The following is a 26321-nucleotide window of genomic DNA, read 5'->3' on the forward strand; positions in this document are numbered from 1 at the left end:
CAACAAAACGCTTGGCCCAGCCTTTTCACACTCTGCATCCGAAGCAGCCTAATACACTAGAAGTTACATTGTTTGGGACGCGATAGAGAACTTGAACTTACTGTCGCCGATGAGAATGTTTCCATCCAATCAATAGCCCTCCGGGGCGCACAGATGATTGAGGCCGAAAAGTCGATGGCAGATGCGTATTCTCGCTGCTATTGAAAGTATACAGGCTAGCCGCCGCCGCTAGGGCATTAGCCGCCGCGTGCTCCCGCTCCATTTCCAAACGCAGGCATGAGCGCCATCAGCTCGGGCTTGCCATGAATCACTGACTTGCCATTTCCTCCATCGCAGGCCTTGGTGCCACCCAGCTCATATCTTTAGAACATAGCATTTGTGCAGAAATGAAATCCATGGCTCGTCCTCGCCATGGTTCACCCAACACGATCGTTATAAAGCTCGGTGCGTCGTAGCCGACGGCAAGCACCTGCGACCACACTGAACACTCTGCACAGGAACCTCGTCTATCGTTCATGAAACTACACACCAACCACTGCTCTCGACGCTCTCTGGCCTCGTAGAAACTGTCGTCCAGCTGAGGGAGCTTGGCCACAAGGTTGTCCTGGTCAGCTCGGGCGCCATCGGAGTCGGACTGAAGCGCATGGAGATGGCTAGCAAGCCAAAGAGCTTGTCTGGGAAGCAGGCGAGTGCACTGCATGTTTTTCTTAACATAATGCTGAGCTGATGCCCAGGCGTTGGCTGCCATCGGTCAAGGCAGGCTGATTGCTTTGTGGGACAACCTGTTTGGACAGCTCGGCCAGCCTATAGCCCAGGTGCTGTTAACTAGGGGTGATATTTCGGACGTGAGTCTCATACAGTGCCTCTACTAGCTCTCTCTAAGCTTTCTGTAGCGTACCCGATATCTGAATGCCGTCAATACATTCAAAGAGCTGCTCTCACTGGGTGTTGTACCCATCGTGAATGAAAATGATACCGTGTCGGTCAGCGTAAGTACTGACAGCTCTCTCCTTAAAACAACCTCGATCTTTTTTTCATAGGAAATCAAATTCGGTGATAACGATACGCTGTCTGCTATAACATCCTCGATGATCCACGCGGACTACCTCTTCCTTCTGACGGACGTCGACAGCCTTTACACCACGAACCCGCGGAAAGATCCAACAGCAAAGCGCATCGAAGAAGTCTCCTCCATCGCGACGATCCGCTCGCAAGGTGAGCTCCGCCGTCTGCGACTCTGACCTCGCGCAACGGTGCTCACCGACGGCCCACGCCTGGAATCAGTGAGCACGACCACGCTCGGCTCGAACCTCGGCACGGGCGGGATGGAGACGAAGCTGATCGCGGCCGAGATCGCGACCGCCGCGGGCGTGACGACGGTGATCACGTCGAGCAAGGACCCCAAGGCGATCTTCCGCATCCTCGAGTACAACAACGCGCTGCGGTCCGGGCGCGCGAGTCCCGCGCCAGGCCCCGCCGCCGACCCACCGCGCGCGGCAGAACGTCCACCGCACACGCTCTTCAAGCCCTCGCCGACGCCGCTGCGCGACCTCAAGGCGTGGACGAGCCACACGCTGCACCCGGCGGGGACCGTCATCGTTGACGGGGGCGCGCACCATGTGCTCGCGCGGCGCGAGTCCGGCGGGCGGCTCCTCGCGGCGGGCGTGCGTGGCGTGCGCGGCGCGTTCGCGTCCGGCCAGGCCGTGCGCATCGCCGTGCGCCGTGCGCCTGCGTCCGCGGCGCCCGGCGGCGGCGGCAGCGACGCCGCGGACGCACACGAGGCAGAGCGTGCCCGCGAGGCGTACCTTCGCGGCGGTGAGACGCAGCCCGGCACGCCTGTGTTGCCCGCAGACGCGTCGCTCGCGTCGTCGATCTCGACCATTGACGATCTGCTCGGGAGCTCGGTGGTGGCGGACCTGGGCGGCGGGGACACGACGCCGTCGGTGCCGACGAAGACACTGCCAGAGGAAGACCACGTCGTGCTGGACGGCGGTAGGGACGAGAGCGAGGACTGGGAGCTCGAGGAAGTTGGCCGTGGGCTGGCGAACTACAACTCGGCGCAGATCACCCGCGTGAAAGGGCTCAAGAGGTATGGTTGCCTCCGGGTTGGCTTCTACTTCAGCCCGTGTTGACAGTCTTGTAGCTCGCAGATTGCGCAGGTTTTAGGATACGCCGACTCGGAGTATGTCGTCGAGAATGTCACGATTCGCGTACCCCCATGACCAATAGAGGATTATCTGCTTGCCCAGCTATGACAGTTTTCCTCCTCAAAAAACGGACACGCTAGAAGTAAAAGCAGCCTAGATGTAGTACGATATGCTGTTGCGGGGATATCGCTGTTTGCTTTTGATATTAACTAGCTTCTGGATACTTCAAACTATCACAGTGATTGAGTATATGTATATATCGTACGAGAAAGCAGTGCATCTACTCCTTGCTCTTCAGCTTTTTCGACTTTTTGCCACCACCTCCCTCGACCTTGCGCTTCTTCGTCTTGCTCTCGGGACCGTCAGTGTGTTTTAGCTCAAGCGTCTCAGTCTCTAAGTTGTCCTCGGCCTTCGGCGCCGGTGTCTCTGCACCGACAGGCAGGAACCGGTGCTTGAGCATCTCCTTGGGATACGACGGCCGCGGCGGGTTCTGGAAGGTCGCCCAGGATGTATCTTTTGAGTTCTCACCTGAAGACTCGACATCCGGCTGAGGTGCACGCGCAAAGAGGACTATCCGCCGCACGGGTACGTCTGGCGCTGCAAGGACGGTCAGAACGAGCTCCTCGGGCAGAGCAGAGGCGGCGCGCACCGGCGTAAAACTGCGTGCCCTTCTTCTTGCGCGGGAGCAGCGGCTGCAGCGTCCGCATCTCGTCCGCGGCGACGGCGTCGTGCGGCTCGTCGGCGAGGGCCCAGACGTCGTACGCGGCGGCAGCCTTGCGTTCGAGCGCGCCGATGCGCGCCGTCGTGTTCGTCAACAACGGCGCGTCGAGCTTCAGGTTCTGCAGGTGCTTCGGCTTGACCTGTACGGGTACACTGCTCGAGCCTCGCTGACGCATGGTGTTAGGAGAGGGTCGCACGCACACCTTCGGGCACCCGCACGATCCAGAGCTCGAGGTCCTCATCGGCGTTCACGCTCTCCCAGTCGAACTCTTCGTCAAGCTCGCCATCGAAGACGACCGTCCCTGCAGGCGGCCGGTACGCCCAGTCGGTGTTCGTCCCCTCGTTCTTCCCATGCGGCGTGTGCACGACCGCCGGCTGGGCCGTCTTCATCTTCGTCTTGTCCTTTGCAGGCTTTTGTTTGTCGGCCCTTTTTTGGGAGAGGAGCGGCTTCGGGAACGAAGACCTGTCCAGCATAATTATCGACGAGTTTTTGGAAGAGAAACTGAAGGGTTGGTGGAGGGCGGCTATCTGGCGTTGATCGGGACTATGCTTCAATCAGTAGCATCTGAGAAAGACAACTGAGCCAACCCTTGCACCCACTTTACTGAATATTGCATGGTCAATAGCATGCTCTGGAAACAAATAGCGCATGAAGAATATTTAGCAGTTATTTAACTCAATCATTTTGCTGCAGCAGACCCAGGTTTGCACAATAAGATTTCAGCCCATCAATATTAGCCCCAGCTGCTCACTGTCACTCAGGCTCTGAGCCTCTGCTTTGTGTCAGCAACCAACAATCCAACTGGACTGGGCTACGACAAAGCTGAGGAGACAGACGAGAGGAAAGTAGGTGAGGAAAGACCAGCTCGAGTCTGGCTTGTTATTGAGCAGTATGAGCCCCTTATATACATGTCAGACTCAATACCTAGAATATACTACAAATATATGAAGGTGTATAGAAAGTGAAAGAATACTAGAGAATCTGGGAGAACCATCCGGAGTATGTAATATTCATGACACTTTGCTGCAGTCACACTTACAGCAGCTCAACTGGGCAGTTGCTTATAACACAACAAGCTTGCCAACCTCATGTATCACTCAATTTTGAGAGCAGGGAGCCACAGGTTGGGCACTGTTGTCCTACCTTTCTCTGATACATATCAATCAGTTGCACCTCAGGCTATCTGCCAGCAGACAGCAGTGATTTCCAGGATTATTTCAATACTGTTCCAAGCCACACTGTATGACGCTTGCTTGGGACTCTCTCAGAGCAAGCAGCACACAGTCTTGGATAGCCATCCGAAGTTCTGACCCTCTTGGTCACAGTGCAGAAGATAAAGGGGTTACACTTACATAGAAATTTAGGCCAGGACTTCCTCAAGCTCCCTGCAATAAAAACGAGGTAAGAAAATGATACTCTGCATAGGCTGATAGCGGAGGCCGACGTGAGTCAGGCATTAGTACTTTGGTACGATTAAGTCACTGTGCTTGGGGCTCACAATGTAACGGGTTGGTTGGGCGGTGTGGTTAGTAGCGACGAAGGCACAAATTGGATTTACGAGCGTCTCGAGAAGAAGGTCCTTAACATCTTACCATCGCAGTGTCGCCCAGTTTTGTGTAAACTCTGCGCGACGTCCACTGTTCTTTTACTCTGTCTTTTCTATTCTGTGTTTGTAGTCATCGACAGGCCAATCAGGCAGTACGCAGCGGCGAGAAGCTGCCTCGCCACGTCACAGACGCACGGTCATTGCCACAGTGTAACAAAGCCGAATGCCGCTCGTCTGTCCCACCCGAACGTCCGATCGGGCGTTACACACAATCCGATCTTTGTGCAGGGCGAAAAGGATGCGCTACTCGACGGCCATCGTGTGAGGTGGCATAGGGAAGACCACCCTTCTACCAAGTGCTCTCCATAGGAATTGCCCACCGCGTCATCCGCTGCCAGCATGCTCCAGTTGCCAGCTGGCCGCTTAGTACACACTAGTGACTACCCGTCTACGCTCTCAGCTATCGGGTTTGTATTAGTAACTGTTGCGAGATTTCCACCACGATGTCAACTCGTGTGATAACTCATCAGCTTCGAAAACTTCAAATAGCGAGGGCTCAGGCCGCAGCTGACAACAAGCTGAAAACCCAGCCTTCAGCAGCAAGATGCCAGGAAAGAACACCATCCGTGCGTCTGTCGTACAGACATGCGCCGCGCAGTATTCCCTTCCCGATACGCTCGATAAGCTCGACCGCTTCACGCGTCAGGCTGCGCAGGAGGGTTCGCGGCTAGCGGTATTCCCTGAGGCCTTGTGAGTTTCTCCGTGATTTGTGAGCTCATATCGTACTCACCATATCGTAGTGTGGGCGGTTATCCAATGTACAGCACGTTTGGCTGTCGCATCGGCTCCACGCCTTCTTCTGAGGGCAGGGATGAGTTCGTCAGATACCACAGCTCTGCGATCGAGGTCCCCGGCTCGGACGCCGTGGCGCGGATGGAAGCCATCAGCCGGGAGACCGGCGTATTTCTGGTAGTGGGGGTAGTTGAGCGGCATTTGGGCACGCTCTACTGCACGGCGGTCTTCGTGGACCCTGTCCAGGGTTATGTCGCCAAGCACCGCAAACTGGTGCCTACCGTGGCGGAAAGAATCGTTTGGGGGCAAGGAGATGCAGCACATATGCCAGTTCACGAGGCTACATTTATCCCGAAAGGCGAAGAACAGGCTGTGAAGGCCAAAATCTCGGCAACGATGTGCTGGTAGGTGCTATCATGAAAGCTGTCGTTGCGTGGCATTGCTGAATAATTCTCCAGGGAGAATTACATGCCGTTGGGTACGTAGTCACGGTTCGTACCCTCCGTTTGTCCTCTTATCTAGATTCCCGCAGTTCGCACGTTCTATTACTCCCAGGGCACCCAGATCTATTGTGCACCGACAATCGACGACGGTGAGGGCTGGCAACACTCGATGCACCACATTGCTCTCGAAGGACGTTGCTTTGTCCTCTCAGCAGTTCAATACGCCGAAAACAAGGATTACCCTGAAGGGCATGCTGCGGCCAACGAGAATGACCCGAACGAGCCGAATGTCATGATCGCGGGAGGCAGCGTCATTATCAGCCCTCTTGGAAAGGTCCTGGCTGGTCCATTGCGGAAGCAGGAGGGTGTTCTCACTGCTGACCTGGACCTGGACGATGTCGCTCGTGGCAAGTTATCTATGGACGTTGTTGGGCACTACTCCAGACCAGATGGTGAGTGATATCACTCTTTCTGCTTTCCTTGACTGGTTACCACTGCGTTTATAGTTTTCGACTTCAAGGTGTTGAAGCGGGGCGAGTAGAGTACGTCAACACAGGAACTGGGTCCCCGAAGACACGCCAAAGACCGGATATTAAGCAAAAGATGCATTAAAACAAACCCGCTACATACGTGATTTGTGCATATTATGGCGTAAAGACTGTAGTAGAGCAACGCGAAAGACTGATTAAAGTAAGAAATTAAGAGAAGCAAAGTCCCGATGTACCCGAGTGACGTGTAAGATTAAATGCAGTGTAATGTCCCGAGAGTCCATGTGAGCGCATACGCAGCGAGCTGTTCGACCCCGCACCAAACGGTCCCTAAACGAGCCAGACCAGAAGCCCAATCCACCCGCCTCAAAGCACCGCAAAGATCCCTGCAACAGCAACGACCGTCCCGAGCACCACCGCCGACGCAGCGTCGGGCGCAGCAGCGCGCGGCGCGGCATTATTGCCGTTAAACGGCACATACGGATCCGCCGTCGCCGTCGCGGCCGCCGACGAGAGCGGGCCGCTGCCTGTGCCGCCGCCTGTGAGGTTCGCGCCGTTCGGCTGTCCCGGCGCGCACACACAGAAAGAGAGAGAAAACGCGTCAGCAGCAGAACAGTATGCACATACCGGAGCGAAGGAGCATACGCACCCCGATCGGCCGCGAGTTGTCCACGAACGCACACGTCGAGGCCGTGCAGATGCAGTTGCCTGCGATCGGGTCCCAGAAGGGTGTCGAGCAGTTCGCGGGCACTGTGGTGGTGGTGGTGGTGGTGGTGGTGGTGGTGGTGGTGATAGTGAGCGCGGGACACACAGGTACAGTACGGAAGGGGGACTCACAGCGGTAACGTGGCTGCTGACCAGCAGGGACCTGCTGCTCGGGGTTTGGGTCATCGACGGTCGGCGGCTCGACGGGGCACCCGTACTACCACCGCACTTCCATCAGCTCTCGCTCAAACGTACAAACGGGGGGCGGGCGGGCACACGCACGCAGGTAAAGAACGGGAAGTCGGGGAAGTCGCACTGGCTGAGGAGGCCCGCCTCGTTCTGCGGGACGCCGTTGCAGATCTTGCGGCCCGGGTCGACCTGCGGCGTCGAGCACTTGAAGGACCCGATCGTGTTCAGCTCCGACGCCGGCACCGGGTTCCGCACCCAGTCCAGCAGCTGGCCCGTCGACACGATCCACACTGCGTGTGCGGCGCCGCTCAGCAAGTAAAAAAGTATGCGGGACGAGGGCAAAAGGGAGGGTGCGTACCGTCCTGCTGGTTCTGCACCCAGTCGAGGAACTGGTTGATCATGTTGATCGTCGAGGTGGGCGCCGCGACGCCGGGGTAGCCGGTCTACGAGAGCCAAAGACACAGATGAGTCCACGGGCTAGCACCAGATGTGAGTGTATGCGTACTGCGAGGTGGATGGGATGCGTGTAGAGCCCGATCGGCTGGCGCTTCCCGTGATAGTGGTCGTTGAACGTAGACTGCATGTACGCGAGCGTCGCCGAGTCGTTCACCGCCGACGCGCCGTTCGCCGTGTCTCTGTACACATGCAGTCAGTTCGCCGCAGGTAGCAGTTCCATGCTCGACACTCACAGCCAGGGGTCCATCAGGTGTATCCCCGCCACGCCGCGCGTGTCGAAGAACGCGTACATCGGCACCTCCCAGAAGCCAGGCAGCTTCGGCGCGCCCTTGCAGAGGCCGGGCACGGCGAGGCAGTCGTTCGCCATGCCGTAGTCAAGCGTGTACGGCCACCACGCGTCCGTGTTCGGATCCGTGACGGGCGTCGCGGCCGACGCGCTCGAGTCGTACGTGAACCCGGCCGCGGCGAGCAGCTCGAGCGTCTCGGGCGTGTAGTTCAGGTACGGCGCGCGGAAGCCGCGCACCGCGCTCAGCGGGATGCCCGCGAGCGCGTTCAGCGCGATCAGGTTCCCGTTGATCTGGTCCGCGCCTGGGCTCCCGACGTGGGTCATCCTGCGCACACAAGTGTCAGCCTACCTGCGCAGGCGCTGAACAGAGAGGTCTGGACGTACGTGTGGTCCTGAAACGTCGTCGCGTGGTCAGCGGGTGGTGTGCTCACGAAGAGGCGGCGGAGGGACGTACGGCGATCTCATTTCCGGCGACAAACCAGTCCGTCACAAGCGTGTAGTTCGTGTAGTTGAGCGACGTGAAGTAGGTCATTGTAGGTGCACATCCGTTCGGGTTCTTGCGGTGCGCGAGGAACTGATTGATGGCGTCGATGGTGTAGCTCTGGACGGCATCGTCCGCGGTGAAGACGACGAACTGGGGGACGACCGACTGTGGGAAGGCGTGTCAGCAGCGGAGTCACGAAATACAGACTACAGAGAGCTCTAGGGGCAATACATGCGCGACGTAGGTAGGATCATGCTCGTCGTGAGGCACGGCATATAGTGGACGCAAACCGACCGCGGGGTGTAAACGTCAGCGGATGCGCAAGAGTAAGACGGTGGCGCACACTAGGCAAGACAGACCCCCCTAGTACCGCCACGAACGTCCCGTTCCGTGCTGACAGTCTTTCGGATTACTTCTTGCAGGCGGCGGCTGCCTTGCGCGACCAGCCAGCTGTCTAGGCAAGGCGAACCTCGAGGGCACGCAATAGACATCTGCCGACTGAGCGAGGCAGACTACACACAAGGCTCCTTTGGAGCAAGACAAACCCACATGTCCCCTGCAGAGCATAGGACGGCGGAGAACCAAAATGGAATAGCTCAGACTGCTCGAACTCACCGGATCGAGACCACCAGGCGGGTCGGTGCTGGCACAGTTGCAATTGGGGAGCTTGCACTGGGTCGGGTCGCAGCTGTAGCCAGCAGCCTCTGGGGAGGACGTCGGCCCCGTAACCGAGCCGTCTTGCGCAAAGATACCCGCAAAGAGCGAGAGAAGGAAGAGCACTTGTGGCAGCATCTCCCAGCCCGAACGAATACCGCTGTCGAAGCAAGACTTGAGAGGAGAGCGGGAGGTCGAGGGAGGGGAGGCCGTCGCTCTCTGCGGGAAAAGAGAGGGAGGAAGGGACGAAAAGACAGACAAGAGACGGAGGAATCTTACGAAGAGGGCGGCAAAATGCTGCCGACAGAATGCATGCGCGTGCTTTGGCACACCGCCGCGTCAATCAGGCGTCGCTTGGAGGTGTCGCTTGGTCCGGGCCAGCCGACGATGCATCTTGTCCGAGCGCGGCCATGGCGGGGGACGGACGGGACGCCGCCAGCCATCGTCGCCCGTGCAAGACGTTCCTGCACGCCTTCCTAACTGGCTTTCGTCACCAGGCATCGTGGCGTGCACTGCATCACCCCGGGGCATGCGGACGCATCGTTATCATGTTACAAAGTCGAGAAGCGCGGAATCTTTCCCCACGACATCGTGCAGCCAGAGGGCAGATGAGGTGGTTTGCATTCGCTCGCTCCCGAATCACTCACGGGCTTTATATCCCAGGAACCGAAGAGACCACGGGCTGCGCAGCCCTGCGCGGAAACACTGACGTCGCAGTTTCGGGAGATGGCGCTCGCTATATTTGCAACACTACACCTGCTAGGATGAACGTTCAAACCAACAACAGCCTTCTGCTTGCCGCATGGAGAGACGGGCGGACAAGAGGCAATTGGGGGATGATAGATGGGTGGGAACTCGAGGATGCGCAGGAGAGACTTCGATTCGGTATGTCCTTGCTGCCGTCGTCTTCAGCTCGCCGTGGCGTCCATATGCGAGACAAGAGGTGGCTTCGCTGCGCCCCGCGACCGGCGCTGCCTTCGTGGCCACAGTTCTGCGGCACGGGTGTTAAATGCCGTGGTCAGCACCTTCTGTTCTTCCGGCTACGACGAACATAGGCGACGGCGACGAGTCGCGCGGACACAGGCCTGGCTGAGAAAAATGCACAGGGTTCAGCTTAGCCTGTAGCACAGATCGGCAAGCCGCGCTGCGCGCGGTCGAGAGGGCATAGCGACCAACCTTTACCGCCACAATACTCATTGCGGTGACCCTTCGGCACACCTTGAACGTCCTTAATCTGATGTCTCATGTCTCATGCACTGCTCACACGTCCCGAGCGATAGAGAAACGAGAGCAGCTAACATGTAGCACGATCTAAGCCAAAGGATATATAAGACGTCGACGAGGGAGGGAAGAGGGCGTAAGAAAGTGTATCATAATAAGATAAATGTAATAATGGTGCAACAGTAATGCAGTAATATAGTAATAGTAATACAGTAATACATGACGTATAGCTCGCGAGCTATGGGCTCCAACTCAGTGAGAACGCGCTTCTTCCGTCAACTTTTCAGTCTCAGCTACTCGTGCTCACCCAGCAGTATTATTGACTGGATGGAGACATCCTCGTTGGCGACAGTAAGCTCAAGTTATCTGCTTCTACCCAGACAACACGACTTACTGTACTAGGTTGCCTCGGGTGTACAGTATGAGGATGCTGAGCCAGAGCTTCGTTGGGCGGCCTCCACGACATCGCTCATGGTGAGAATTTGATTGAGAACAGTCATCGAGGCTCTGACAAGGGTGAAGGCGGTATCACCAGTGATTTGGGTGGTACCTGCGATCAGATGAAGATTGTGGACAATTCGCCAGAACACGGGGATATTAGCTGCGTGTTCCCCCGCGAGATCGTCGACATCATCATCGATCACCTTGGCCAGCTGGAGACTCGTGGTGTCTTGCAAAAGTGTTGCCTAGTCTGCCGGGCCTGGGCTCTCCGAGTGCGACTCCACCTCTTTAGGCGTGTCGAGATCCGTGTCAAAGGACTAGATAACGATTGTGACGACTTTCAAGAACAACTTGAAAATACTCTGTGCGAATTCTCCGCTTTCCTTTCCCGAGCCCCCCCCCCCCCCTTCAGTAACGCATAACATACGTACGCTGAAGATTTGCAGCGTCCTACCACATCCGGTATCCCTTACATCGATCTGGAACGTGGTCGTCAAACTACCTTTTCTGCACACCCTTCATATCTCTCTCCTACGGATCGTCGGTCGCATCAAACATCGGGATGCAGCTCACTCCTTTGCATCTTTGCGGTTGGATCGGCTCACGCAGATTGAGGGGCTGTACACCTTCCTCGATCTCTTCCTCCTTTCTTCCAACCTGACGGCGCTCGAGATGGTCTCAATCGCAGGGCGTTTACGACTACCCTACAGAAGACGTCATTACTTATGCGAAGCAGTCACTACCGGCGTGCATAAACCTGCAAAGTTTGTCGCTTTGCAGTAATTTGAATTACCTCTTCGCGGGTCCTCTTCTCCCCATGATGTCGGAGAATACACTGACCAGTCTTTCTCTGCGGTGCGGTGTTACCAGTGGACATTCGGGTACGGAAGAAGTGGGCAAACTCATTCGTCACGCTCACCGAACACTTGAGCATTTAAGTCTAAATTTGAGTTCGTCGCTGGATGATGAAGGTACGTGTGCAGGTAATCACTTCACAACAATAGTTGATGCTTCCTTGACAGGTACACAAGAGACAGCTCGCACGGGCCTCAACTTGGATCTGTGCACGTCGCTCGTCTCATTTGACCTCGCCCTGTCGTTCCCATGCACATTTCTGCGTCTGTTCGTTCGTACACTCTTCAAGGAGCTCTTCTCTCGACACCCAGAGCATGTACGGACACTCCGATTCATAATTGTTCGTGCCGACAGCCTTGGCGACATCACAGGACTCGATCAGACTCTGCACTCGTGCATACCACCTGACTCGAGCACCAGAGTTCGTCTGGCTTGGGGTAGCTATGGACCCGCGAGAGCCATAACACCTGAAGAACGCGATGCCTTCGTCTGGGCCATGTCCTTGCCACATACTCGTGGACGGCTCTACTTCCACCCCGATGGCGATTCAGACCCGTCTGTTCCGGGGACTATAAACAGTCTCCGAGTCGTGATGAATCGCATAGTACTAGATGGCCGGTAGGTAAGACGTCGGAGCGGTGTTGCCGATAATGACCAACAAGAGATGCTAACTTGTTGCTTGCAGTAACCCTCGATGAGTGGCTAGAGTGAAGCAGGGAAGACGTCCCGCGAAGGTCATATTGTACGCGTTCCCCGTTTTGGTATCGATCACCCGGAAATGTGCCTGTACATGTATCGCACAAGTTCGGCTGCGGGATGGTATAATATACGTCTTATAACGAGACTGCATTTACTTCATGAGGCGGCAATGCAACTCAGTGCTGATCACGCTAGCAACACCCTTGGATCGTGCAGGAGCATTGACATAGCGAGGCTCGATGCGCCATAACACTCATGAGTGATTCATAGTGACGTGACGTAGTCAGCTTAACCTATTTCGTCGTTGCCGAGGTGTAATGGACTAAAACCACAATACTCAGGTAGGAGGCGCAGGAATGACGTCTCGATGTCGTTCCAAATCTGAACAGGCCGTAGCACGAGGGGATACAGCGGCCTTGCAGCCTCAGGCCTCATGGGCTGCTCGCTATACGCCCTTCCTGAGAGCATTCTGGCTCGATTATCCTTGAGCGCCTTTGAAGTACGATGTCGCCATTAGAATGTTACCACGGGCTGATTTACATGTCCTCAGCGACCGCAGGTGGAGTCAATGACCGTGGCGTCCTCTGTGAGAACGGTGTGAGTAATCGGTCGGGCCCCTGGGAGTCCACACAATATAACGTCGACCCCATAGAATATTGAGGGGTAGTATGCAACACGCTGTTATAAAATACAGTGCACACCTCTCAAAAAACCGTCCACAGCGTCGTATCGCAAGGCTTGTGTGTGAGGCGGGGGATGTGACAAATTTTCCTGCCGCATTTGACGTGAAAAGCAATGCATGGGGCTGGCCCGTTCTGTGAGCCGAGGCGAACAGCAACTTATTCAAGGTTCTCAATATGGGAGATGAAGCGCAACAAACTCGAAGTGCAACGAACTCCGAGTCGTCGCGAATGAAAGAACGCGCTTGTCACACCCGCATGTGACCGGTTTCTGATCGCGTCTGGCGGCGCATTGAGCGCGTCGTACTTCAGCCAGGCTTCACAATTGTACATGACGATGGAGATGGAATGTGACTGGAAATTTTTACATTATTGCGCCGCTCGTCGACACGACTCAACTACCCGCGAGCGAAAGGCTCAATCAACTACAATCTACCGTGCCTCCTATGAGTCCTGTCAGCTGCGCGAACGGCAGGGGTGTCTTCCAGCTCGCATTGTCGGTAACATCAGCTTCGCTGCCACCTCCGTTACCTGCATCAGATTCATGCGTATCCACGTCAATGTGCTGCAGTGGCGTCAATGAAGTGAATCGATGAAATGAAATATCTCGTTCTTTACGTACTCAGGATTTTTTTATTTGATAGAGGAGCTATACGGCGGGCAGCGACCGAGGTACTCTTAAGCCCTGCTCCGCCAGCACGTACTCAGGATGGACCCCGATTGTGTCATCTGAGACAGTGTCAACTGATTCTGGCCACCAATCAGGCCTCTCAATGTCTGCAAGCAGCTTTCTCTCCCACAGTGTACGCAAGATCTTCCCCAGAATCAGTCCGAGGACCGCCTGGACAGCCAGACCCGGAGATTCTGTGCGACGATATGGACGGGAGAGGTACATGATCTTCTCCTTCCTGTATACGAAGTAGACAAGGTCGTACATGGTTAAGATGTTGAAGTCAACCTTCTACTGGACTATTTCCTGCTAAACCTATGTTATGTCATGCATAAGCTCAAACCCTTCGCAAAACATGCCCCGAGACGCACCTAACAGAGTACCTTCGTGCGAGAACTCGTGAGTGCGGCGCGGCTCTTTAGCCAGCAAACTTTATGATATGACCTTGCTGGGCTGGCTCAGAGGTCAGCGGAACACTCGGTAGCTCGCCAAGAGTTCCCGCAGTTCTAGTTGTGACGTCCTTCAGGGCGTCCGAGGTCTTGACCTCTACAATGGCCAAGATTTTCTGCATTCTATTTTCCACCACTATGGCGTGGTGAACAAGGCCTTGTGGAAGTACGGGAGCAGAAGAATTAGACCAAGTTGGCTGATCGAAGTGCTCCTTGATGCCCCCATGGTCGACGGAAGGCCGCATCGACGCAATGAACTCGGCCTTCGGTGTTCTTCTCACTGAAGGTCCGCTGCTGTGATTCGTGCAAGGATCTTCGTCATGAAGGGACGTTCACAACGGGTCAGAAGCTGGAAGTTAAGGATTCGCTCCAGACGAGGCCCTCCGCTAGACAAGGCGGACTGCGCGTCCGCGGGAGATGTGCTGACCGTCGTCACACATGCTGAAGCTGAAGCGCTGAAGGCTTGTACATGGGTGATCCGCTAGGGGTGACGCGAAAGAGATACGGGATTTCTTTTGCAAGGGAGAGGCCTCAACGTCATTCCGAGCCACCACCCCGCTCCTTTCGCTCCTTCCCCCCTCTTTGCAAACATGACCAGCATTCTCGTCAAATTTAACCCCGACCAGGATATCCTTCCTCTCGAACTCACGTCCCGCGTTGCAGACCAGGGCTCTGCCGATGTGACATGCGTCGTCGTCGAAGGCGCGTACAGCCTTCTAGAGCTTGTCGGTGGCTGTCGCGATGTCTGCGAGGGAAACGTCACGCAAACTGCAGCGGATATTCCTCTTGGTCCCATTGTTCTCAAGTTTGGCATCGGCAAGTCCAATCATGAAGCCGTGCAGAAAGAGTTCGACCTCTACGACAACCAGCTGAAGAAACTCCAAGGCCAATACGTGCCCCGCTGTTATGGCCTCTACCATGGCGTCACGTTCGAAGACGTGCCTCTGATCTGTCTCGTGCTAGAACATGTCGGCAAGCCTGTGGAAGAACCAAAGGGTTTCGCGTCGTTGGACGTATGGGACCGGTGAGCAGCATACTCAGCCTGCTCTCGCGTGCCACACACGCTCACGAACTGTCCCCTCAGCGCCGACATATGGCAGGCACTCAACAAGATCCATCTCGCTGGCGTGCAGCACAACGACTACGACGAGCGCAACGTCCTCTTCAGAAAAATCGAGGAAAACTTTGGTCCGTTCGTCATCGACTTTGAAAACGCCACGCCACACAAGTGCAAACGCCGCCTTAAAGTCATCGAAGGTGCGATGGCGCCCAACCCCCTGCGTTTCGGCTGCGAGGAGCTTTGGCACACTGCCATGAACCTAGAACTCTGGCGACCTCGTGCGTATTCAGTCTCTGTTCCAGCCCCGAACACCAGCGCTCACCGCAATTGACAGCCGTCCTGACCTTCTTTGGTTTGATAATCATCGAACGGGAGATTACCTCCGCCCAGGCCCTGGTGGATGTTGCCAAGCGAGAGCGTGTGCGCGTTCCAGACAGAGCATTAAGGCAAAGAGCAGAGAAGGTGTGGAAGAGGATTGAGAGATGCCGCAATAATGGTGGGATTAGACCTCACACAGAGAGCGACGGCGAGGACAGTGATGACGAGAAATACTACCTCCAGTACCTGGCGGAGCAGCAGTCCACGTCTCATTCACCTGAATTATTAACACCTTCTTGAGCGTATCGATACTGACCGCATGACGACACCACCATGGTTGACGACATTGGCCTTCCTACCTTCCTCAACATCGTTTCCGATCTCTTATCCTATCGAGTTCCCAACAATGACTGCGTAGCAATGCATCCTGTACCATCATAAATAGCATTTTTGTGCCCTTCTACATGCCGACTGAACACAGATCCAGAAAGCAGATGGTATATTGAGATAACACCATAAGAGCCTACTCCGTTTTGATGCCCTTCTTCTTGCCCTCGCGGTCGTCGCCCGCGAGCCAGAGCGCAGAGAAGAGTACGAAGCCGACGCTCGTGCTCATCGCGCCGATGTAATACGGCCACGCCGCGCTCAGGAAGCGCGGGTACTCGTCATGCTGTGGTGGAACGACAGGGACGACGGTCGTGCTCTGGAGGTGCGTCCACCTGCGCATGCGTGAGCGTATGAAGGCAGAGGGCACAGAAAAGAGGAAACTCACCCCTTGCGCTTGTGGTCAACGATGAATTTAAAGACGCCGTGCCTGTCCGGTACGCGGAAGGTGACAGAGTACTCGCCGGGCTGGCCGGGCACGGGAGACAGCGCGGTGCGGATGTGCGGGTCGAGCATCGTGAACTCGAGCTGCATGTCCTGGATGCCAGAGTACGGCTCCCAAGTGTCCTTGTTGGAGTTGAACTTCGAAACGTGCATGGTGAAGACCTAGGCTCAAAGTGTCACTCTTGCTCAAAGCGAGCGTCACTGAAAGGTACGCACGACGTTGTCGTTGATGGTGTATGTCTCCCGCGGTTCTGTCTCGTTCACACGGTGGTGCTTAACCTTGTCAATCCTAAGCGCATTGCTTTCCTGGAAAGACCAGCTGGCAACGTCTTGCGCAAATTGCTTGTTACCAGACAGCTTGCCCCTACCGCGCGCTAAGCATACCGCCACGAAACAAGCATGTCTGCCACTTACTGAGGAAGCTCCTTCTGCGCGAACTCGTTACTGAACATCTCCACACCGCCCACAAACGTTGCACGTGCACCGGTCGTCGCCTGGAAGCCTGCGGCGAGTGCAAGCGAACTACCTGCCCAGAGGCCCTCGCCGGCCCTGTCCGCAGCCTCAACGACAGCGTCCGCGCCTGCGTCGCTCGTCGTGTCCGCCGCGAAAGCCTCTGCGGGCGCGTTGAGGAGCGGGAGGAGGAGCGGGTTCGGCGTGTACGCGAACGGCACACCCGAGAACCACACCGGCGGGAGGCCCGCGGTGAGCACGGGGTGCGCGTGCGGCGGCGGGACGGGCACGACCGTCGCAGGCGTGTCGCGGGCGGGGAAGTGCGAGATGAGCGGCGTGCCCGGTGGTGGAAGGACGAGCGAAAACTCGGAGGCGAGGGTGTTGATCGTCGTCTGCTTCTTCGAGGAGAGTGCGAGCAGGAGGTTCGTTCCCTTGTCAAGCAGCGCGACGAGCGACTGCGGTGTCAAGTCCTGCGGGAGGTCTGCAGTGAGTTGAGCCACGCATGCGTCAATGGGAAGGGCGCAGTTACGCACTTTTCGAGTCCGGCGCAAAGACGACGACGTGGTTGAATTGCGCGACCTCGTCCTCGACGACTGCCGGCCGCGCATCTTTGTGCGAACGGAATGTGAGACTGTAACCTTTGTCTACGAGACCATCCCAGAAGACGGAGTAGGCTTCCTTGTCGAGTGAGGAGTCAAGGACGACGAGGACAGAGTCGCCTGTGCTGGACCGCGCACACGCGGCCAGGACAAGCCCGAGGAGAGCTACCACACGCTTGAAAAACATACGGAGGAGATGGTCGCAGACCTGTGAACTACCAGCTGCGTTCACCGTCCACGTCGCAATTGCACGTGACACCGCTATGAATATCCGACCTTAACCCTAAGAAATAGCACCTAACCCGATGCGCTTGGTTTGTCACCGCTGACCGAGGGCCGGGACTGCTCGCCGCACACACTTTCTTGTCCCTGTATCACCTCCTCTGCTCTAGTTCTCTGCAATTATGCTTGGCTCGGTGAGTGTAGTGTCCGTGCGCGTTCAGCACATTTTATTAAGCTGAAGTCAGATCTCATCGTGGTGGGGAGGCTCTTCCCCCACGCCTGCACCCGAGGCGAAGCCATTCGACCCAACAGATCCCAAGCAGAATCCACTGAACCCGGAGGGCCTGAAGCCGTACGTGTCGCTTCTTTTTCCACATTCACCGCTGTCGTTCACGGTCTCACTAGATGCTGCGCTTGCCCACAAACAAAGTCCGTGCGTGACGACTGCTTCCTCAAGCACGACTCTTCGGAGGCGACGGAGAAGTGCAAGGAGCTCGTCCAGGCCCATATTGCCTGCATGCGGGGTTACGGCTTCAAGGTGTAATTGATGTGGCGATGCTCTCAGGACAACCAGTACCGCTCCCTCTCGCGTTCTGTCGTGCATGCTTTGAACTATAATTCGACTAATACTATAGGCAATACCACCTCTCATTGGAACATACACCCGACCACAATGAAAAAAAATTTAGTGTCATGCGATTGTTCGTAATCCTGCCAAGAGTTCCGTTCATTGCATCACTCTACCGGGATGATCCACGACCACCGCCCCTCGGCAAGACCAGCGGCGGTGTCCTGGAGCAAGACATCGTGCCTACCACGTACATAAACCTGCAAATCGCGTAAACGCGAGCTCAATTCGTGGCCTGTCTGAGAACGCACCGTCTTATCCACCATACGCAGGCGCAGAGCCTTGACAGTCTTCGTCTCGATGTCTTCCTCCAGCATCTGTGAGAGCTCCTCAACAGCCTTCTCAAGGTCTCTGTCAACAGATCAGTACATATGTCTTACGTTCTACAGGACGATACATACGCCTGAAGGTCTTCAAAAATCTGCTTCTGGTTGCCTGGTGTCAAGAAGTACGCCATAGCGTAAGACCACTTCAACGTTAAGCGACATGCCGTCAGCACATCGACAGCCTGCTGCATGAACTTCGACTACAACGACTCATCAGCTCTAGTCTAACCGGATAACGCACCTAGACGTACCTCAATCCACGACAACTGCGACGTCTCCTGTACCTCGAGCATCTTCTCTTCCGTCCGTTGGCAAAGGTCCTGGTCCAGTTTCGCCGAGAGCTCGTGATTATTGAAGCGGTCAAAGTAGAAGAGCCACTTCTCGAGATTCTTCTTTGCCTCGTTCGTGCCCTCGTCGGGCTCGGGTTCCTGCCACGCGTTACAAATCGCGTTGTTGTACCCGTGCGACTCCCACTTCTTCATGCACAGCCAGCAGAATTGGTACTGACAGTGTCGGCAGAGGATGCGGCTGGGAAGCTCACGCGTCAGCGGGCTGGTGGGAAGCAGAGTGGCGTGGAATCATACTTGCAGCCGCCGTTTTTCTCGATGCTGTTCCCACATTTGGGACAGGATCGCGTGTTCGCCTTGAGCCACTGCGATGTGCCTGCGTCGTCGCGCGCATTCTTGATCCACACGGGGACAAGCCTGCATATCAGCGGGCGGTGGTCCGAATCGTGGCCACATCCAAAACAGAAGCTGTGGCCTTTACTACACCGTACGGTGGGAACTTCGGTAAGTAGAGACTGCCCTCGGCCGCCTGTGCACCACACAGTCTCTGCACAGCCAGGATGTGGACAGAACCTCAAATTGGCATTGGAGCCGACGTAGGACTCCCGTAGCAGTTCTTTGTATCTGTAAGTAGAATAGATTAAGGATTCATTCTAGGGAACGCACGAGGAACACACCTCTCGAAAGTAGCATCATCGGCAAGCTGCTTAATGTTTGGTTCGTCCACAGTAACGGCACATCCGTCTTGCATGCACTTGAAGAAACACTGGCCCTCCTGTTTGATCTTCGTCATGACATACTCTTTCCAGCAACTGGAGCAGAATTTGTGCCCGCAGCGAATGTCGGACGCCTCTTCTATGGGTGGCGTGTCGCAGCATATCATGCACATAAATTCAGATGGTGTATCTAGGCGGGCACGCTTCGAAGGGCGGCGGGCCGTCTCCTGGGACGGGCCGTTCTGCGGCTCGCCGACCTCGCGGAGCACGTCCTGCGACGAGTCCATGAATCGTTCTAGCAGCTTGTCTTCATTCCATCGGAAGTACTGAAGCAATATCGAGGCTATTGGGGGCTCCGATGCCATTCAGCACGCAGCGTCACGAAACAATCGTCCGTGCTCACCTGGAGGCCCGTCAAGTCCGCCACACGGCGGATGTCCTTTGCCACTGCATCTTGCAGGGCCTCTATCGATAGACTTCGCGCATCGAACGGAGTGCTCTTCTCTTTGCCCTTGTTTTTCGTCGCTGGAGCAACATCGTCGTCCTGTAGGGACTCTATGCATTTAGCGGCTATGACGCGGGCTCCGTTGCGGCGTGGGATGCGTCGGACATACCTCTTCTACACTGATTGCGTCAGAATCGTAGTCATACATACTCCCATCGTCGTCCGAGTAATCAGACATCATCCTTCAGGTCGTGTATGTGAGAGACGTCCTGACGTTGTGGAAGCCAAGTGCAAGATGCATATCAGAAGCCTTATATTCAAGGTAACCAACGCGGGATCAAATAGTCATCTCAATGGAAGTATAAGCGGACTTCATTTTTCTTACCTCCGGGTTCCGAGCATCCGATGAACTTGCTTTGTACCACATTCTCTCCGACAATGCACGCCCAAGAGATACTCAGCGACCATCCTGGGATACGTGGCGTCCCCACCAAATTTTGCACAGCAAACAAGAGTAGATAAGACGCGGTATGATAGTGGCGACATCCAGCCAGGGCTGTTCCCGCGATCAAACCCGGACTCAGCTCGGGGCGGGCGCGACTGGACATCATGCATCATCTCCAGTCATTGGTGCATCCAGTCGTGCATCCATGATTGGCTGAGTCCCTGCAGAAAGGCAGTGCTAAGTACCAGAAATAGAAATGATGCGCCGCTGCCCGCCCTTGTGCCAGTTAAAGTAAATACTGCGGTGCCCAAACCTTTATATGTAAGTAATGCACCCTCAGGCCTCAGGCCCTGTGAAACTTGTGTCAAGCGACACAGGTAGTGGCTCTTTACACAGATTAGTTTGACTACTAGAACGTCTTGCCTCTGGCCGGCTTGACACGAGTTTCGCAGGGTCTGAGGGAAGTGGTCTTGGATGAGTGAAATTGAATTGATGTGTTATGTTATAAGTCTCGTAAACCACCCGGCGCCAATCGAACTCAGCTGTGCTCCTTCCACAAATTCATTTTCTTTGCATGTATGGTGTGTATGCAGTGCACATATCATACGTCTGAGCTACAGACAGACGAGACTTCTGCATGTTTAACATCTACAATCCACCCGCAGCTCACCCTTGAAGCACCCGTCTATCTGGCCTCCGAGCGCAAGTAGCTAAGTACTTCTCGCTGTCTTGCTGTCGCACCATGCTCCGTTTCCTACCATGTCAAACTCGTCCAACTGCCTCAACTTCGGCGTTGCCAACGGGACCTCTTGCGCCTGCCCTGTGGGCTTCGGCGGGCCTACCTGCGGGCAGCCTGCGTGCGGAGGCAACATCTTCCAGGGCTCCAGTCGGCCGCTCGCGCCAATTTCAGGGAACTTAGCAAATCTTTCTGCGGCGAGCTGTTCCTGCGAGGATGGCTGGACGGGCGTAGGATGCAATGTCTGCCAGACAGCGAAGGCGTGTCAGGCAGCATTCGCTTCGGTGAGTCCACAGGGCTCGATCTCCAGCAGTGCGGATCTGGGGGCGTCGACTGGCCTAAATGACACTCTGACATGCAACAGTCAAGCGACGGTATATACGGCTGGGGAGATGAGCTGTCAGGTCAACGTGAGTAGCAAAGTCGTCAAGTCACCCAGTATTGTACTGAGCTGTCCCAGAACCCCACTCTGCAAGCACTATACCCACTTTCATCTACCCTGAACGTCCTGCGGACATTGAACAATTCTTTGACACCTCTGCCAAACACCACAGGCTTCGGGCCCAATGGCTCCCTTTACGCCCAGCTATTCTACGACGGCGAAGAGCAGTTCTACTGCACGGCGAACTCTTGCACTCAACAAGAAGGCTCTGACTCCGGGAGCTCCGACTGGACTTGCCAGAATCTTCAGTGCCAATGCATTGCCAACTCTACCTTCTGCGGTCAGGTTCCAGCTACTGATCTTTCAGGCGTGCTCAACACGCTCTCCGGCGCACTTGAAGTATCCTGCGACGCACCATCTCCTCAGAACAACACCGCGAATTGTGCGTTCAAGCAGCAGGTCATCAACCAAGTCTTCGGATCTGCGGGCCTCTCTCTTACCGGATGCACCTTTGGCGAGTGCGTTGCGCAGGATGTGATCGATACCACGTCGGGAAACTCGACTACCTCGAGCGACACTTCGCATGGGACGTCCCTTAGTGGTGGTGTTATCGGCGGGCTGGCTGTCGTTTGCAGCCTTATCGCACTCGCCCTGGCCTTCCTGCTGTATGGATGGCTTGTGCAGCGGCGTGCGAGGCGTAGTGGCTATGGCGGACGGCCAGTCAGTTTTGGTGGCGTCACTGCCGAATGGACGAATCTCAGCTACTTCGTGCCTTCCACACATGGAAACACTCTGTTCGGTGGGCTGCGGCGGCGGCGTCATGCAAGCGACGACCTGAGCGACCACAAGGTCGTTCTCGACGACGTATCCGGCCGGCTCGAGCCTGGCCAGATGATGGCCATCCTTGGCCCTAGCGGTACGTGTGGCCCGCTCTTAGTAGCCGAAGCGGTGGCTGAGCATTGCAGGACCTAGGTGCCGGCAAAACAACTCTGATCGAAATACTCGCCGGCAAGAACAAGACCGGTCGCATGGCGGGTTCGGTGACTTTCCATTCCCGGCAACCCAGGGTCGGCTTCGTGTCGCAGCAGGACGTGCTGCCGCCAACACTGACCGTTTATGAGGCGCTGCTGGTTGCTGCGGAACTCCGGATTCCAGAAAATGTACCCATCACGGAGAAACGTGCTCGCGTGGACGACGTTATCGACAAGCTGGGCTTGACAAAGGTGCGGGACGTCCGCATTGGTGATGGCGAGAAGAGAGGCATCAGTGGCGGCGAGATGCGTCGGGTGAGCATCGGCCTGGAGCTCGTGGCGCTGCCGGACGTCTTGATCCTAGACGAGCCTACCTCGGGCTTGGACTCGGTTTCTGCGGCAAAAGTCACGAAGGTGCTACATGCCGTAGCACATGACGAACAGAACCCGACGGTGGTGATAGCGTCTGTGCACCAACCGAGGTGTGTAACGGCAGTCAGAAAATGTCCCTAGCCTTCATTGCTCACCAGCGCTGTAGTTCACAGCTTTACCATTCTTTCGACCAGGTTCTGCTGCTTTCGCACGGCCGCGCGCTGTACTCAGGGCCAGGCGGCTTTGCGCCAGCAACCTACTTCGCGTACCTAGGCGTTCCATACCTTGAGGGGTACAATGTCGCCGACTACCTGCTAGAAATTGCCAGCGATCCGCCCGTGTTGATTTTCCAGGCGATTCAGCCGGCGCTAGTGCCGGACACGCCGGAGCTGGGTGGTGGTCTCAGCAATGAGACATTGATTAACGATAGCACGCTCGAGAAAGGTTACTCTGCCGGCTCGAGTGTACACCAGCTGGCCCTTGGTGATTTCAAAGATGCTCGCCCGGGGTACGCGACAACTTTCTTGACGCAGCTTGAGGTGCTGTCAGGACGGGAATGGAAGATACTGAGGAGGTGCGCTGGCCCTTGTTGTGCGCTGTTCGCGTTTTCTGACCTATTCTCGCGTAGGGATCTTACGCTGTTTTTCACACACATTGCCGTAGCCTGTGTACTCGGTGTTTTCGTTGGTGCGTACAGGCGGCGCTATTATCGTAGCTCTTGCTAAGTTTCATCTCCAGGCGGCCTCTATTTCAAGACGGGGATTACAATTGCAGGATTCCAGTCACGTGTGGGCTGCCTCTTCTTCTTGGTACGTTGATCTTTGATCTCAGAGACAGCCGGTGATGGTCTGATATTCCGCTCAGGGCGCTCTTATAGCGTTTTCTACTCTGAGCGCGCTGTACCATATTATCGAGTCTCGACCGCTCTTTCTACGAGAGCGTTCTGCGCGTTACTACGGGTGCGTTCATCATGCAGTCGATGCGATTATTCGCGGGCTAACACAACGCCGCCAGCCCGACCGCCTGGTTACTTTCGCGCTTCATCTTCGATGTCGTACCGTTGCGCATCATTCCCACCATCGTGGTCTCGACAATGTAAGTTACCGTGCCCGTTACACCTATATTACGTGCACCTGACGCGTGGCATAGAACGTACTGGATGGCCGGTCTTGCACCGGACGCGACCCATTTCTTCAAGTTCCTGCTCATTCTCGTCTTGTACACTTTAGCCATGACGCTTTTCGTAAGCTCCCTCCCGCGAGATTACGTTCAGGCGCTCATGGCGCTTGCAGAACTTCTTGCTTGCGTGCTGGTTCAACAATGGCGGCGTAGCCATCCTGCTAAGTGCACTCACGGCACTATACCAGATGACCTTTGCGGGATTCTTCGTTAATTTGGGCAATATCCCACAGGCCATTCGTTGGCTTCAGTGGTTGTGTCCTCTCAAGTTCACGCTAGAAGCGCTGTCCGTGAACGAAGTCGGCTCGGGCCTTATGATCCAGGACACGCTGCAAGGCGTGCCAGTGGACCTTTCGGCGAGTTTAGTCATGGACCTAGTACGTGCTAGTCTTCCGATCTGCCGGCATACTAACTGAGACGTTTGGCAGCTGTTTGACTTTGGTCCAGGCAACTATTCTCGGGATGTGTTGGTGCTGTTTGGGTTCGGTGTAGGGTTCGCTGTCAGCGTCATTCTCGTCGTAACGTTCCACTTGCGAGAACGCAGATAGCTGTGCGAGCGTCGGATTGCTTGATTGTTGGTTTGTGTATTTATGTGGATCGTTGATTGTATATCTATATGGATTATCGATTTGTATATCATATTTATATGGATTGTTGGATTGTATATTATATTTATGTGGGTTGTTAGCTTGCATACCTACGTGCTGCGCCCTCGGTCATGATTCCTCCCACCCGTGCGACCGGTGGTTGTGCCACTGTTACCCAGGTCCGACGATCCTGCCTCTCGAGACCATACCGTAGTAGCTCGTATTCGCTTGACCAATCGATACTATCTTATCTTCTGATTGGTTACTCGCGACGGAGCGCTGTAATGTACACCATACAAGTTTCTTCCATTCACTCAGTGCAGGGTCCTTGCCTCATGTTCCAACTTACCTGAGAGCCTGACTTGACTCCGCTTCTCCCTTGAGCGGGAGCCTACTTTATTGAACGCCTAAACTGATGACTAAGCAATGAGCTTCGATAGGACGACCGGATATGGCAGGTATAGTTCTCACCTCAGCTTCCTCCTGGAAAGATCCAGCTGCTAGCGCGACGAGGAGGCCGAGAGAAAGTGTCGCAAGTCTTCCGCAGAATATTTGCAATACGTTATCTCACCGTAAGGTTCTTCTTAAACCAGCTAGGGCCCTGAAGCCTGAGATAACGAAGCTAGGAGCTTTAATTCCAAACTGCACTGATTTACCAACTACTCCTCCGCCTCAGGTCAGATGCAGATGCAAAAAAATTCCAGTCGCTATGTAAGCTGCGGTGCGGGCATACCACTACCAATGACACGCGCGCTATGATGCTTTCGAAGGCCCACGGCGCCTTGCTCTAACGTTTCTCACAAGCTTAATGCCATCAACGGGCTCACGCGGAGTAGACCGCCTGACGGTCTGTCCGCTAATCTCCTGCATCGTAACGCGCGCAGGAGAATTAGAGATGTGACTCGATCAACAGGATCTGCATGTGCCGCGTCCTCGGACAGGTGCCGGACGCATTTCTCCCGCGCTGCACGGTAGCACATGATAGCCCCCATCCTCAAGTCCGTACCGACTCTCGAGCGGGCCCTTCACCCCCTCTTGAGAATGTGTTATGTAGTGCCCTGCTGATTCCGCACGCTACAGACTCGTACCATTTGAGTTCGGTGGACACTGTGGGTCGCGACTAATTGTCGCGCACTAGTGACCATCCTGGACGGGGCTCGACCGCAACTATACCCTCGCGGTGCTGCTGATGTCTCCGGCGGGCGATGGACAAATTATATAACTCTCGTGCTGCGCCATATCGTTGGTCTCTCGGCATTTGAGGGCGGAGCTTGCCAGATGGCACAGCGCGGTCGAACTCTGCGGCTCTCGCAATCTCATGCAGCGTCGCGTGTACATTCACCCCCTTCTTCAGCTCAATTGAGGCACCCCATCCTGTACCCTTGCACGGTATCTATAGCGCGTGATGCGGTCTCGTGCAGCTGTTGCTTGGCGTTGCCGGCCATCTAAACGCGGCTGACAGACTAGTCCGCCGCATTGACAGTCTCTCCACACCCCGGGGAACAGCATCGAGAGAGAGACCGACGACGTCAATGACACAGATCTTAGTGGCGCCCCGCTGCTCATAAATATATCTGCCTGGCCCCCTGCAGCATTTGAAGAATGTCGGAGTAGGGGCCAGGCAGCGGAACGACACGGTGCGCGATCGGGTGCTGTCCTCCTGTGGGCACGAACGCCCATTACGACGCGTGTGCGTGAGGAAGACATGGTTCGCGCCTGCACCGAGCTGCGGAAAGCCGTTCAAAGTTTCCGAGGGGCACGAATTGACCGGAATCGCACGACATGGGTCTTTCCGGGGTCCTCTCAGTTGTCCGGAACCTCCGATGGCACTCGTGTCAAGACAC

The 26321-nt window shown here is 55.7% G+C and overlaps 6 protein-coding genes across 6 annotated transcripts; 3 read left to right on the forward strand and 3 right to left on the reverse strand.

Moving 5' to 3' along the window:
- The first annotated feature begins 309 nt into the window (after positions 1-309).
- Positions 310-3488, forward strand: PHACADRAFT_174210 (uncharacterized protein). Its single transcript, XM_007396283.1, has 8 exons — positions 310-444; positions 498-685; positions 735-845; positions 894-989; positions 1041-1215; positions 1285-2089; positions 2144-2744; positions 2797-3488. Exons 1-7 carry the CDS (start codon positions 387-389, stop codon positions 2220-2222), a joined length of 1512 nt encoding a protein of 503 aa, XP_007396345.1. The 5' UTR covers positions 310-386; the 3' UTR covers positions 2223-2744; positions 2797-3488.
- A 979-nt stretch (positions 3489-4467) lies between these two features.
- Positions 4468-10050, reverse strand: PHACADRAFT_122169 (carbohydrate esterase family 4 protein). The gene is made up of 14 exons (XM_007396284.1): positions 8873-10050; positions 8228-8422; positions 8158-8165; positions 7721-8098; positions 7537-7666; positions 7390-7474; positions 7125-7321; positions 6975-7059; positions 6787-6887; positions 6156-6698; positions 5739-6101; positions 5665-5684; positions 5215-5610; positions 4468-5164 (listed from the first exon to the last, which is right to left on the reverse strand). Exons 1-10 carry the CDS (start codon positions 9047-9049, stop codon positions 6504-6506), a joined length of 1551 nt encoding a protein of 516 aa, XP_007396346.1. The 5' UTR covers positions 9050-10050; the 3' UTR covers positions 4468-5164; positions 5215-5610; positions 5665-5684; positions 5739-6101; positions 6156-6503.
- Positions 10051-10533: 483 nt separating this feature from the next.
- Positions 10534-11556, forward strand: PHACADRAFT_257086 (uncharacterized protein; the record flags this gene model as incomplete). The annotated part of the gene is made up of 1 exon (XM_007396285.1): positions 10534-11556. A coding segment is annotated over exon 1 (296 nt), but the record flags the coding sequence as incomplete, so codon positions are not given.
- Positions 11557-15318: 3762 nt separating this feature from the next.
- PHACADRAFT_209545 (uncharacterized protein) lies at positions 15319-17393 on the reverse strand. The gene is made up of 5 exons (XM_007396286.1): positions 17116-17393; positions 16547-17063; positions 16349-16496; positions 16077-16294; positions 15319-16023 (listed from the first exon to the last, which is right to left on the reverse strand). The coding sequence occupies exons 1-5, from the start codon at positions 17366-17368 to the stop codon at positions 15828-15830; spliced, it is 1332 nt and encodes a 443-aa protein (XP_007396348.1). The 5' UTR covers positions 17369-17393; the 3' UTR covers positions 15319-15827.
- A 243-nt stretch (positions 17394-17636) lies between these two features.
- Positions 17637-20110, reverse strand: PHACADRAFT_174215 (uncharacterized protein). The gene is made up of 8 exons (XM_007396287.1): positions 19975-20110; positions 19764-19904; positions 19322-19713; positions 18942-19268; positions 18609-18885; positions 18433-18557; positions 18283-18382; positions 17637-18231 (listed from the first exon to the last, which is right to left on the reverse strand). The coding sequence occupies exons 1-8, from the start codon at positions 20044-20046 to the stop codon at positions 18139-18141; spliced, it is 1527 nt and encodes a 508-aa protein (XP_007396349.1). The 5' UTR covers positions 20047-20110; the 3' UTR covers positions 17637-18138.
- Positions 20111-20803: 693 nt separating this feature from the next.
- PHACADRAFT_122183 (uncharacterized protein) lies at positions 20804-24623 on the forward strand. Its single transcript, XM_007396288.1, has 11 exons — positions 20804-21396; positions 21447-22284; positions 22341-22821; positions 22878-23285; positions 23340-23398; positions 23450-23520; positions 23576-23670; positions 23726-23806; positions 23861-23954; positions 24004-24267; positions 24319-24623. Exons 1-11 carry the CDS (start codon positions 21010-21012, stop codon positions 24436-24438), a joined length of 2898 nt encoding a protein of 965 aa, XP_007396350.1. The 5' UTR covers positions 20804-21009; the 3' UTR covers positions 24439-24623.
- The last annotated feature ends 1698 nt before the right edge of the window (positions 24624-26321 follow it).

Source organism: Phanerochaete carnosa, assembly GCF_000300595.1.
Source record: "Phanerochaete carnosa HHB-10118-sp unplaced genomic scaffold PHACAscaffold_5, whole genome shotgun sequence".
NCBI classification, from domain to species: domain Eukaryota; kingdom Fungi; phylum Basidiomycota; class Agaricomycetes; order Polyporales; family Phanerochaetaceae; genus Phanerochaete; species Phanerochaete carnosa.

Coding starts and splice junctions, on each gene's coding strand:
- PHACADRAFT_174215 (XM_007396287.1), bottom strand. CDS start 20,046: ATGATGTCTGATTACTCGGACGACGATGGGAGTATGTATGACTACGAT. Junction 19,269..19,321: donor GATGATGCTACTTTCGAGAG/GTGTGTTCCTCG, acceptor TTCTACTTACAG/ATACAAAGAACTGCTACGGG. Junction 18,383..18,432: donor ATTTTTGAAGACCTTCAGGC/GTATGTATCGTC, acceptor ATCTGTTGACAG/AGACCTTGAGAAGGCTGTTG.
- PHACADRAFT_174210 (XM_007396283.1), top strand. CDS start 387: ATGAAATCCATGGCTCGTCCTCGCCATGGTTCACCCAACACGATCGTT. Junction 686..734: donor AGAGCTTGTCTGGGAAGCAG/GCGAGTGCACTG, acceptor GCTGATGCCCAG/GCGTTGGCTGCCATCGGTCA. Junction 2,090..2,143: donor CGCGTGAAAGGGCTCAAGAG/GTATGGTTGCCT, acceptor ACAGTCTTGTAG/CTCGCAGATTGCGCAGGTTT.
- PHACADRAFT_209545 (XM_007396286.1), bottom strand. CDS start 17,368: ATGTTTTTCAAGCGTGTGGTAGCTCTCCTCGGGCTTGTCCTGGCCGCG. Junction 16,497..16,546: donor GCGCAGAAGGAGCTTCCTCA/GTAAGTGGCAGA, acceptor AGCGCGCGGTAG/GGGCAAGCTGTCTGGTAACA. Junction 16,295..16,348: donor ACACCATCAACGACAACGTC/GTGCGTACCTTT, acceptor CTTTGAGCCTAG/GTCTTCACCATGCACGTTTC.
- PHACADRAFT_122183 (XM_007396288.1), top strand. CDS start 21,010: ATGTCAAACTCGTCCAACTGCCTCAACTTCGGCGTTGCCAACGGGACC. Junction 21,397..21,446: donor AGATGAGCTGTCAGGTCAAC/GTGAGTAGCAAA, acceptor GAGCTGTCCCAG/AACCCCACTCTGCAAGCACT. Junction 23,671..23,725: donor CGTTCTGCGCGTTACTACGG/GTGCGTTCATCA, acceptor CAACGCCGCCAG/CCCGACCGCCTGGTTACTTT.
- PHACADRAFT_122169 (XM_007396284.1), bottom strand. CDS start 9,049: ATGCTGCCACAAGTGCTCTTCCTTCTCTCGCTCTTTGCGGGTATCTTT. Junction 8,423..8,872: donor CGCCTGGTGGTCTCGATCCG/GTGAGTTCGAGC, acceptor GCCTTCCCACAG/TCGGTCGTCCCCCAGTTCGT. Junction 7,667..7,720: donor CACCTGATGGACCCCTGGCT/GTGAGTGTCGAG, acceptor GCATGTGTACAG/AGACACGGCGAACGGCGCGT.